Below are 13,673 nucleotides of genomic sequence, written 5' to 3'. Positions count from 1 at the left end.
AGCAGCGTTTAGATAGAGAGATTTGTCTGATCGGGACGATCAGACTTAGGTGGAGGGCAGTGTTACGAATATTAGCAACACTAAGGGGTACTGTCATCTCTAAGCAGTGACTGTATGCACATCAATAATTCAATCATTATGTCTACACATTTGTACGTACACCCAGCGGAGAAGCAACGCACAAACACATGCAGATATCTTATGTGAGATATGCAATTATAATTGTGTAAGTGTCGCTCACGCGCATATGAGAGCTATACACGTACATATGTAATTATAATTATAGCAGATAACTAACTAGTAGATTCTAGAACAGAACAGCCTAGAAATGTCAACGAGGAAACGAAACACTATAAAAGGCAGCAACAGTAGAGGCGCGAGAATCAGTTGGATTTAAGACGCTATCTAGCGAGCAATAGCAGTATTATTTTGAAAATCAGTTTCGTTTAAGCAAGCTATCAGTTGCGAATTATAAGTGTTATTTTCAAGTAGTCTAATAAAGACCATTATTGCATTTTTCAATATTGGAGTTATTTATTCAACAGTTTAGTGATTCGAACTTAGTAGAAGTTTGCAAATAAGAGGATTTGCAGTAAATTCGTTACAGTATTATTTCTCTGACTTTAGCGGGTTCGCAACATTCGTCTCTATTTAAGTATTTATTGAATCGTTTTTATTATTGGAATATAATTTAGGTGTATACATTAGACTGGGTCGATTTATTAACCGATATCGCGCTTTCGATTTTTCGATAGGATTTGGGCTCAGGAAAAAAAGTTCCACTACGCATACCCAAAAAAATAATTTTCGAGCCTGCGAAATTTCACTTTTTTGACTTTCCATGACCTACTAAACAAATTTTCATTTGATTGTAAAATTTTTATGTATACCTTGTCCGACCCGAAAATGTCTGCTAAAAAAGTTGGCAATAACAGTTTTTTGAAAAAAACAAAAATTAAATAATAAACAGGGTGTACATATGAAAATTTTTTTAGTAGGTCATGAAAAAACCCGTAAAATCAAAGTCGAAAAAAATCAAAAAAATGAAATTTCGCAGGCTCAAAAATAATTTTTTTGGGTATGCGTAGTGGAAGTTTTTTTCCTGAGCCGAAATCCTATCGAAAAATCGATGGTGCGATATCGGTTAACTTTGGTCCATACAAATTGACCGACCCTAATATACATATCTGGAATATTCGGACCGCGTGAGGTCAATGAACTTTTTGCTCAAAGTCAAACCCTGAATTAAAAGTTATGAGACCTTGTCGACTCCTGATTGGAAATTAGAAATCGCTTTATCTAAAAAGGTTTTTCAAATATAGATTGAAAAATTGATTGAAGAACGGCCCTATCTCAAAATTTTTTTCATAAAGACCTTACCACATGGCAAGTGTATTGAACATGTGGTCATAGAGTGCTTTTTTAAACAAATTCTGAGATAGTGCTTTTGAATAAAACTCCGAAGTACGGCGTTTCTCAAATTGTGAAATAATGCCGAAGTAATAGCTTTATAATTTCTTTCGAAATATTTAGTAAAAAATTAATAATTTTCCCAAAACCTTTTGGTATTTACAAAATTAGTTACACCACTTACAACTTTCGTTGAAGGGGGTCGAATTATTCCTCGCTTTTCTTGCTTTAAAAGGGATATTGCATTCCAGTCATAAATTGACTTCCGGAGAAAGCCAGCATTTGGGAATTTTTAGAATAAATCACCAGTAATAATTACCGCTTAATCGCCTAGGCAATTTTTGCCGTTGCCTAAAAAAAAAAAAAAACAGTTCAAAAGTCCTCTGCTTCCACATATGGGTGCCGAAAGGTATAATTTCTTCTTCAGGACTCGACATATCGTAAAGATTTGTTCGATGGTAGATGGTCTTAAGTCGTAAATTCCAATCATTTCGTTAACTTTGGGCTTCGGTCTTTTTCGTAAGGAAATACCTTAAATGTGCTACATTTTGACAATATTGAGTTTAACTTATAAACTAGCTGTCACAAAAAAATCGAAGTCCATTTCAATTAATTACGTCGGCATATACAAAGAAAAGGAATATGTATATTCAGTCAGCATGAAATATAAGGTAACTCTGCAGTTTATGAGCGCTCTTAAAACTGGGCCCCTTTTCATTGGTAAGGTATTCAAGGAGGGTATTTAGGATTAATAATCCGGAACTTAACATATTTTGGCCGCTCAAAAGTTAGGAGTAAACAATTATATGCACACAAACTTTGCATAGATTTTAATTTATTTTACGTTCAACATAATCCAATGCCATGATGTCACGTTGTTTAAATTTTTCCCAAATTATTAAATAAATTATAAAATTAAAAAATTGCTTCAAATAAATGTTTTCATACATTTAAAAAAAAAAAAAAAGCAATATGGGCAATCCCCGATTATTAAAAATAATCCAATGCTTTTGTAAAAGGGCAACACATATATGCTTTCAAGACCCTCGAAAAGTTCTCAAGCAGTGTAAACTTCGCAAACTCTTACGAAAAATTGTTTCATGAGGCAAATGCGAGTTTAAACGACTTGCTTCAATAAGTAACGGATTCATTTTTATAAGCTTTACTGGAGTTTTTAATGAGTACGATACTTGTAAGTCTCGAGTACTTTCCCTCAATATTTTTTTTGTTATCGATAACTTTTATCGATCCTTTTACAAGAGTACAGGTTTCGAGTACAAGGTGGCATCGAAACAAGGCAGTGTTTTTTTAGTATAAGTTAAGCTTAAACTAAGTTTGCTCAAACTCGAGTAAAATTTAGACTCCAGTTGAAATACAGAACAGTCTTTTAGTCACAGTTTAAGGCCGTCTTTGGGATAGGCTTTTTTGTGTGGCAGCATTGATTATCCAAATTTTTAGGCAGGACAACAGCTGGATTTTGTTTATCCAACATAGGTGGAAAACATGTTTCACACTGGCCCTAACCAACAAATTTAAAACCTTACAGGAGAATCGAAAAACATTTTAGTTTCACGTTCAATTCAAGCAGATATGACTTTTTAAAAGTCGAATAACTCTCCACTGTTATTGGTTCCAAAATTTTACAGCTCTAGAAATAATTTGTGTTAGATTTCCACTATTCGAATTAATAGCAATGTAAAATATAAATACTTTTTTTTTCTTCCCAGAATTCATCTAGCTTCAATTGTTAGAAAGTTTTTCTTCAACTGTTAATTGAATTTATATTCTGGTTTACCAAATTTTTAAATTTGACGCTTTTTTGACAAACAATTTTTTTTTCAATTTCAACCTTTTTAACCGGTCCCTGAGATACGACATTAGGGGGACTCATGTAACCGTATAAATGCCTTATAAAGTGTGTAAACGTATAAATTTATCTAGTTTACGCACGAGCTGTCAAATTTTGTATGAAAAATCATTTACACAATTTGTATAAATTTACGCGCACATTTCATTGTGTAAACGCGGTAAACTCAAAGGAATGCAACCTTGCAGACATTACAGACGGCATTTTCATCAAAAATCTCCAACATCAGCAAGTAAAGGCGTTTTACTTTTGATTTTTCACTTAATCTTGGTATTTTTTAATTTGTATAACAATCAAAAAAATTTTTTTGGAAATAATACAGCTGAAAAACAATCAAGTTTATCAAGAGTATTATTAGGTGCGTTCATATAACCGCGTGTGTAAATGGATATAATTTTACACCTTATAAGTTTATATGTTATCATGAGTCCCCCTATTAGGTGTGTTTTTTTACATCTATAGACGTTTACGCTTAAACTTTATATGGACTGCTAAGGGGCCCTTTAGTGATACTTAGCATAGACTTCACTTGGCTTGAGAACTGTTACTTACAGTTCTGTTAAATGAACATTGCATGTTACTGATTACTCAAAACTTAGCAACACTTAACTTGACTTAGAAGTCTTTTGAATTTTGATTTTCTCTATGTAAGTTCTAAGTGACGTTTACATTTTGAGATGCCATTTGTTTGTTTCCATTTCATTTTGACATTTTGTCATACAAATTGACATTTATTTAAAAATAAATTTCAACGCTGATTATGATGCCAGATTGTATGCGCCAAGTGGAGTATAATCGTGGCTAAGTTGCCAAGTTTACGCCAAGTCAAGTCTAAGCTAAGTATCAGTAATGGGCCCTTAAGCGTCAAACTTTGAATACACCTCTGAAATTGCTGCGCATAAAATTGTCAATACGCATTATACTCAAGTGTTACTGAAATATGTGTCTATGTTTCACATCTACACAAATTCTATGTATCACTTCTAAAAATGTTGTGTACCCACTATTCATCGCAACCGATTCAGCTATAAGTTATAAACAGCCATACATCAGAGGTTTGTGTCTCCGCTTTTCGGTACAATATGCTGCGTAGCTATTTGCTGCTAGATGGGTCTCCTAAGCACCATCTAAGCGAGGATAAGCGTTTTTTTACGCGCAAACGTAAACGTATACGCGTGTAAAAAAACACGGCTATTATTATTGATATACATGTATGATATTTAAAACTTTCAAAATAACTTAAAACCTTTTAGTTTTACTTCCAAACCTTTAGTGAATTTTTTCGCATTCTCCTGCCATTTTTTTTACATTTGTTTAAAATTAAAACGAAAATGTATTAAAAAGTCCCGTAGACCTTGTTCCGAGTGTTATGCGGACCATGCTTATTGTATGATTTGCAGGGGATATATTGGACCGTACTTCATCGGAGCCTTCCCGATACCGGGCCACCTCGGGAAGTATTGATGATCTTACTAAAGTAAGTGGCGGTGTTGTCGCGGAAGTTTCTTTCCCCATATTTAATACTGAACCACTAAGCCCGCCTTGTCGGGCAAGCGGTCGTACGACCAAGATGAAGAGAGTATTGGAGAGTCAATAAGCTTAATGTTCGAAAAGAAAACAAATAAAAATGGAGAAGTAGAGTGCAGAAGGGTACGGAGCAGAGGAAGCAAGAGAGTTCTCTCGCAGTACCGTGCAGTACCAAAAATTGTCCAACGCTTGGGAGCAGTGGTCGACACGACAAAACTGGTAAGTGAGCGCTTGCAGTGGACCTTAAGGCGGTAGAAGTATGTCGAAGGCAGTTCAAGAGGTTTGCTGCGGTACTGCAATCAGTGCGAGGGCGAAGAAGCGTCGAACGACAGAATGAAAACGCAACGTTCGTCGGAGGGCGACAAGCCTGCTTTTAAGAGACAGAAGCGACCCAGTTGCAGGGCCGCGAGGCAGGGCAGCTGCACAGACAAGACATATAGTAGGTCAGATGGGCCCAAATAGCGAGGTAGTAAATTTCTCGAAAGATACAACCTCGAAAGCTGGAGGTCAAAAAAAGGACGTTAAAAGTAGCGAAGTGGCAACCACGGAAAAAAGAGACAAACTAAAGGGAGATAGCGCTAAGACTCCGGCTTTCTCGGAGGTGTCAAAGAGAGGTAGCGTCAATTCTCCGGCTTTTTCGGAGGTGCCACAGGAAGATAACACTAAGACACCCGAGAAGATGAGGGATATAGCAAAGGAGTTACTGTATGAAGCGCTGGTTGATCGTAGCAATCCTTTCGGACAGATTTCTCAGTAATGGAGATCTGTAGAAAGGGAGGTTATTAGCTTAATGCTCAAAATGATGCGGGAAGAACAAATTAAGCGTGTGACAACATCGCAAGCTTGCACCAGGAATAAGCTAGGATGGGTGACCCTCCAGTAGAAACATCTCTCTCACTTTGGGTGTTTACAGCGATTGTAAAGCCCATTCTATACTAGGAGTCCTTGTTTGGTGGACAGCGACACAAAAAAGAACCTTACTTAAAAAAATTAGGGGGCTATGCTAGCTTTCAATGTTTAGCATTACGGTAGCCATGAAAACAACCCAGACGGCTGCACTGTATGCCATTCTGCACATTTCACCAGTAGACCTAGTGAAAAAAAACGTTGCGCCGGGCCAGCTTGAGCGCATACCATACAGCCATAGTAGTACAACGTCATCAATTACAGGACGAAAATACTACCTGATTCCGTATCTCCGCTTCGAAGAGAAGCTTAGAGTTACAATAGAGGTGGATAGTTCGCGCAAGGGTGCCTAAATGACAGACGAGACAATAAACGTGTACACCGATGGTTCAAAAGTAGTGGAAGGAGTAGGGTCTGCGGTAAACTGTGCTGATCGGGAAATCAACAGATCCTACAAGATCACTGTATCGTTTTTCAGGCGAAAGTAGTAGCCGTAACAAAAGCAGTAGAAACACTGGAATAAAATAGCTTAAACTGCAGCCGTGGCAACTTTTATATTACCAGCCAAGCAGCAATGAAGACAATAATCACGCATAGCACATCAGCTCAATTTGTGTTAGAGTGTAAGAAATCCTTGGAAAGAATCATGACAGTGAGAAGCATACATCTACATATATTGGGTACAAGGGCATATGGGAAGAGATGGAAATGAAAAAACGGATGAACTAGCTAAAAAGGTTGCATCCCTCTAAGCAGGTTAAGACTCAAGCTATTAGGAGTGATATAGCTGTCAGATTTACAAGCAGCAAGTGACATAGGTCATAGCTTCTGGTATTTGCCAAGGGGACAGAGTTATTTTATAACATATGCCGTGGTTTTGATGGGATTTTTCAGTTTGATAGTTAAACAAACTTCTGGATTCAGGGCAAAGTTTCTTACGGAGCAGGGGCCATTTCGCAGCCCAAGACCGATCATATGTGCCTCATTCATTCTTTTATCGAATACTGGGAATCTGGAGAGAACAACTCGATAAAACATGTAACTGCGAGTGTTATCAGAACCGTGTTCATCAAGCCGTTCATTATATATACTTTTTATACTCAGTTGAGCAGAGCTCGCAGAGTATATTAAGTTTGATTGGATAACGGTTGGTTGTACATATATAAAGGAATCGAGATAGATATAGACTTCCATATATCAAAATAATCAGGATCGAAAAAAAATTTGATTGAGCCATGTACGTCCGTCCGTCCGTCCCTTAACACGAAACTTGAGTAAATTTTGAGGTATCTTGATGAAATTTGGTATGTAGGTTCCTGAGCACTCATCTCAGATCGCTATTTAAAATGAACGATATCGAACTATAACCACGCCCACTCTTTCGATATCGAAAATTTCGAAAAACCGAAAAAGTGCGATAATTCATTACAGAAGACAGCTAAAGCGACGAAACTTGGTAGATGAGTTGAACCTATGACGCAGAATAGAAAATTAGTAAAATTTTGGACAATGGGCGTGGCACCGCCCACTTTTAATAGAAGGTAATTTAAAATTTTTGCAAGCTGTAATTTGGCAGTCGTTGAAGATATCATGATGAAATTTGGCCGGAACGTTACTCATATTACTATATGTACGCTTAATAAAAATTAGCAAAATCGGAGAAAGACCACGCCCACTTTTAAGAAAAATTTGTTTTTAAAGTAAAATTTTAACAAAAAATTTAATATCTTTACAGTATATAAGTAAATTATGTCAAAATTCAACTCCAGTAATGATATGGTGCAACAAAATACAAAAATAAAAGAAAATTTCAAAATGGGCGTGGCTCCGCCCTTTTTCATTTAATTTGTCTAGGATACTTTTAACGCCATAAGTCGAACAAAAATTAACCAATCCTTTTGAAATTTGGTAGGGGCATATATTTTATGACGTTAACTGTTTTCTGTGAAAATGGGCGAAATCGGTTGATGCCACGCCCAGTTTTTATACACAGTCGTCCGTCTGTCCTTCCGCATGGCCGTTAACACGATAACTTGAGCAAAAATCGACATATCTTTAATGAACTTAGTTAACGTGCTTACTTGAACTCACTTTATCTTGGTATGAAAAATGAACGAAATCCGACTATGACCACGCCCACTTTTTCGATATCGAAAATTACGAAAAATTAAAAAAATGCCATAATTCTATACCAAATACCAAAAAAGGGATGAAACATGGTAAGGTAATTGGATTGTTTTGTTGACGCGAAATATAACTTTAGAAAAAACTTCATAAAATGGCTGTGACCACTACCGTATTAAGTAGAAGAAAATGAAAAAGTTCTGCAGGGCGAAATAAAAAACACTTAAAATCTTGTAAGGTATTACATATATAAATAAATTAGCGGTATCCAACAGATGATGTTCTGGGTCACCCTGGTCCACATTTTGGTCTATATCTGGAAAACGCCTTCACACCACTCCCTTTTAAAACTCTCATTAATACCTTTAATTTTATACCCATATCGTACAAACATATTCTAAAGTCACCCCTGGTCCACCTTTATGGCGATATCTCGAAAAGGCGATCACCTATAGAACGAAGGCCCACTCCCTTTTAAAAATACTCATTAACACCTTTCATTTGATACCCATATCGTACAAACAAAGTCTAGAGTCAGCCCTGGTCCACCTTTATTGCGATACCTCGAAAAGGCGTCCACCTATGGAACTAAGGATTACTCCCTTTTAAAATACTCATTAAAGCCTTTCTTTTGATACCCGTATTGTACAAACAAATTCTAGGGTCGCCCCTGCTCCACCTTTGTGGCGATATCTCGAAACGGCGTCCACCTGTGGAACTAAAGATTACTCCCTTTTAAAATACTCATTAACACCTTTCATTTGATACCCATATCGTACAGACGCATTCTAGAGTCAACCCTGATCCACCTTTATGGCTATATCCCTAAATGGCGTCCACCTATAGAACTATGGCCCACTCCCTCATAATATACTCTTTAATGCCTTTCATTTGATACACATGTCATACAAACACATTCCAGGGTTTCCCTCGGTTCATTTTCCTACATGGTTAGTTTCCCTTATGTTGTCACCATAGCTCTCAACTGAGTATGTAATGTTCGGTTACACCCGAACTTAACCTTCCTTACTTGTTTTTATTGATGTCAAGTTTGTGGTTTTAAAATAAGCTGTGCAAAATTTCAATCGAAGCGATCACGCTCAGAACTGCCACGTTGCATTTATTTTTTAGAACCATATACATATATTAAGGATGCACCAGTTTTTATATCAAATGGTAAACGTAAGTTTTTTAATCATACATATATTTTTAGTTCTTTTTTCTTGTTTTTATTTCCAATGAACAAAGTACAGAATAAAGTTTGTTCTAACTGAAGCGTCAGATATGCAAGATTAGCTTCTCTCAGCTACTTATTTTCCAACAACTCAATCAAGTTATAGTACAGTTACATTCATGAAATTCATAAAGCCTTCATAAAAGTTATAAAAGCCGAATGGACTCCTCCTTGCTGTCTTCCATCAAAATTGCTGCCCAATCATGCAATGTGGCTGTTTGGTGATGTCAATAAGGTTGTTGCAAATTCTATGAATTAGGTTTATGTTTGTCAATATGTTTCTTCTATTTTAAGCTAATTCAATTGTATTTTAATTTTCTACTTCCAGCTCACATTGAACACAAAGGCGAAACGAATGACGACGCCAGTGATGTGATAAATATGTGCGCTTCTAAATCTAATTACCGAAGATCGAATAACCGGCCGAGGTCAATTATGCATGTAGGATTGAAAATGTAATTAACTCCATCGTATAGTGCAGTGCAAGTTAAATCCAACAAAAACAATAACAACTACATCCAAACACAAGTACTACATATTTGTAAAGCTAGTCTGCTTTAATTGTGCTTTCACCAGACTTGCACTGCGTATTGTTGTAATCTAGCCCGAGCATCAACTCCCCGGGCATTCTCACTGAAATGTCACGCTGAGGATTGGTCAGATTTGAACAAAAAAAAAACTTCGCAAGCATATCGGCATTGTGGCAACTTTCGGAGTAATTCCCAGCTCATGCCACCAGCGCTGGATTACACAATGTGGTTTAACTTATGGTTAGTTACGATTGCTTTTGAGCACTGGATAAAAAGCTGGACAAATCCACTTGTGGAATAATAAAACCCTGGTCGGCCGTTCATATGTGAAGGTAGCCGCAGTCTGCCGTTCTGCGCTTAAGCGCTCGTTAACAAAATTTATTAGCTCCTTTGCCAGGCATTCTCATCTGTTTAATAAGGCATTTCGAACGGGTGGGTAGCGGTGGCCGTAATTTATATTTGAAACATGTCAAATAGTTTGCCAACAATAATCGCAGGGGAGCGGACTGTTCACAAATAAATTGCAACAAAAACAATTAAATTGCTACACAAGATAATTTATTGAATATGGCACCGATAGCGGAAATTAACACCACAACTGCGATGACAACCAATGACTTCATTGAGTCAGAAAAGGCAGACTACTTCGGGCTATATGATGTCGGCGTTGAGAGCAATGACGATGGCGTAACGGTAAGCAGCAATGAAGATGGCGTCAGCGGTGATGAGCTAAGCAATCTTATTGTAGGCAGTTGGAATCAGTTTGACAGTTCAAACACGACCGCCAATTATGAAACCAATGTGACTTCAATAAACCCATCGTGGTTGATCAACAAAACAATCGAATTCGGAAATAACAACAGCACAACAAAGAGCATACACTTATCAATTTGGTCAGATTCTGGCTTAGCTTCTCAATCGCCAGCCTTTGTATTTGATGACGGTCATAGCACATTGCCGCCCACAATTAACGGAAATGAAATTGTAAATGCTGATAGCTACTCCTATGATGATAACAACGAGAGTACCACCAGTGATGCTACAACACCAAGTAAATTCTTCGATGGTGACTTTACAACGACAGAAATAAAGTATGTGGTTGGTGACGGTGAAGATAATATAAACTTTTCTTTGATCGATAGCGCGGAAGTGGCATTGAGTGTTGATACCGATTATGAGACGATAGAGGGATTTAATGGTGGTGTTGACGGTCATGTGACGGGTTTAAATGTGAAAGGAATTGACAAAGACGCCGGTCTAATACGTCATTCGTCTGCTTTCGATAGTTTTGGCTCGAGCAAAAACGAATCGTACTATTCGAGTTACGCTGATGGTGGTGGAACTACCATGACGACGATGGAAAGTGGGTTAGGTGTTGCGGGGAAAGATAAAAGTAGCAGCACTTTCATGATGTTGCTTGAGGACTTTGGCGATTATTTTTATAATTATAACGGTAGCGATGGCATTGGCGGTAGTGATGGCGGTAATGGTGTCGGTATAGGAATCGGTGTCGGTGTTAGTGACAGTGTCGCAGCTTCGGTTACGGATACACAAACAACAATAAGCTTTTTTAATACAACTGATTTAATTATTCGAACTAATTGCTCAAACATAACGGATTTGTGTATCGTGTCAAATGACGAAGGTAAGCCACATTGATACAGAATAAGTATGTGTATGTTTATGTATACAAGCGCACTTACACTCATGTTCCCATGTACATACGTACATACATATATGAAAAATTTAAAATTCAACAAGTAGCAGTATTTAGTCAGATGTTAGTACATTTATGTAGATGCGTGTTCATCAAATTCAAACACGATGTACCTCGTTAAGGCACATATTTTTTATGGAACTGCTTTAGAAAGTAGTTGCTTGTAAGCTGCTTAGTCTGAATGTAAGCTTCCTGCAGAGTTAAAAGTTTAAGCCTAAATATTTTTTGATACTATCTAGATTATATATCTAGTGACGCCCATAGTATTTCAAACTATGGTGCTCAATTTTTAAAATTCTATTATTTTACTAAAACCAATTCACAGCCCCACAATTACCCGTATCTACAATCAAACAACTTGGTTGATTGCCCAACCATAAACTTGATCTCTTATCTTGTGGACACGACCCAAAAACTTGTTTTTAGGAATACACTATCCGATATAACATACTGTGCGAATATTAGCATCACTATGCTGTTAGTAAATGAAACAACAACAAAAACAGCAAGCAGTTACACTTGTGTACATGTACAAATTAAAGCAAGCAGTCACACTTACATAGAAGGTGACGAAGAATATTCCACACACATAACCAGCAGCTTAAAGCAAAGAGATTGTCTCACATACACATATGTAGTAATCAGCTAAGAGCAGAAATTGTTACTCACACATACACCCGCATATAGCTAAATAACCAAGTATGCGATGAAACTGATCCAGGTTCGTGAAAAGTCTAGACCTTAGGAGAAATATGCGAACGATGCAACAGAGAGTATAAAAGCAGCGCAAGCTGAGAAATAACTAATCAATTTGGTTTAAACACGCTATTAGTTGTGAAGTGAAGTTTAATCATTAGTGCGAAGTACTACTTCCAAAGTAGTCTAAATAAAAAAGACCATTTTGCAACACTGATAATTGGAGTTATTTATTCGACAGTTCAGCGATTCCAACATTAGCAAAAAGGTACAAAATAATCGGAATCCCCTAAAATTCGTTGCTATACATACATGCCCGATTCTGTTTTAGCTGTTCATTAACCCTAGTGAGATAACGTACGTCTGCGAGACGTACGCCGTTTTAATTTTGCTCTCAGTCTCTCACAATCGTAAAGAGAGAACATTCTCATTCTCAGTTTTCTCAGCTATCATTACCAGCTTGTCAATGGGGAGTGTTTTTCAGTAGTAACTTTTTTGTTTGATGAAATACATACAATAGTTTTTTAAAAATAGGTCTAAGAGATGTATCGTTATCTTTTACGTGACATGACTAATTTTATATGTAATTTTTGCCGGAAATCGTAATTTTAGCTAATATTTTTTTAAGTATAGTTTAAAAGATTAACTTCATAGAATTGAAGTACAAAAATATGTATTTTATTTTAATTTATTTGCTATAAATTGAGGTCCTTCGAAAAAAACTGATTTTTGTAAGGACAAGTCCAAGACAAGTCAAACTTAATTTTTAATATAATAAAAAAACAATATTTTTCTTTAAAAACATTTAAAACAAGTGAATATATATCAAATAAATTATTAAAAAAAAACAACAAAAAATTTAAGGTTTTTTTTTTATATCTTTAGGGTCCTTAAACTTGAGCACGTCTCTCAGACGAACGTTAAAAAAATAACGTTATCTTTCTAGGGTTAATAATATATCTACAATGAGAAAGCAATAACTCAACATGCGAAGGCGTCACTTATAATTGCAAGAGGCTCCTACATTCCTTTATTCGGCGCGATATCAGTGTCTGGAATGTTGTCAATCGACCGAAAAAGGATACGTTTAGCATGAACACATGCGCTCCTTCAGTAAGGTTAGTTTCTTTAACGATGTAAAGAGTATGCGAACGGCTAAAACGACTCAGTTTTGGTGTGGAACAGCTGCAATATTTATGTTGATTAATCAGTGGATGGAGCGAATAGTTCAGCAACTGAAGGAAACTGCTCAAGAGCATTCCAGCATGTAACGTCTTTGCATGTAAATGCTCTCTTACTACAAGCATTGCCATAAACATAGCGGAACTAAACAAGGTGGCAGACGGTGACAGCTCATTTGTACTTTTTTAATACGATTTGATACATCGACTTCCGGCGCAGTACGATTTTGACATTAGTCCATTGATTTACAAAAACAAAGTACACCGAAGTTTTATTTATGTCTGTAGGTATGTCACCGTGCTGCCATCTTGTATGGTTCCACCATGCCACAAACATACATAGCTTATCTTTATTGCCATTTTTATATTTTCAATTACAAATTTAGTTTTCGCAAGATTGATGCTTTTTCTTTTACAACTGACTATTTGGCTATTCTCAATTACAATTGACGCTTTCTTATTTACAAATGACTATTCTCAT

At 36.6% G+C, this 13,673-nt stretch overlaps 1 protein-coding gene across 1 annotated transcript in view; it reads left to right on the top strand.

Moving 5' to 3' along the window:
* The first annotated feature begins 9,740 nt into the window (after positions 1–9,740).
* LOC137248160 (uncharacterized) overlaps positions 9,741–13,673 on the top strand; it is a 427,220-nt gene continuing 423,287 nt past the window's right edge. The window contains exon 1 of the mRNA XM_067779021.1: positions 9,741–11,243. Coding sequence (XP_067635122.1) covers positions 10,166–11,243 — 1,078 coding nt within the window. The 5' untranslated portion in view covers positions 9,741–10,165. The remainder of the gene's footprint in view (positions 11,244–13,673) is intronic.

The sequence above is a fragment of the Eurosta solidaginis genome, chromosome 4 (assembly GCF_040869045.1).
Source record: "Eurosta solidaginis isolate ZX-2024a chromosome 4, ASM4086904v1, whole genome shotgun sequence".
Taxonomy (NCBI): domain Eukaryota; kingdom Metazoa; phylum Arthropoda; class Insecta; order Diptera; family Tephritidae; genus Eurosta; species Eurosta solidaginis.
Note: the sequence above shows the minus strand (reverse complement) of the source record. Positions and strands in the feature narration are given on the sequence as shown.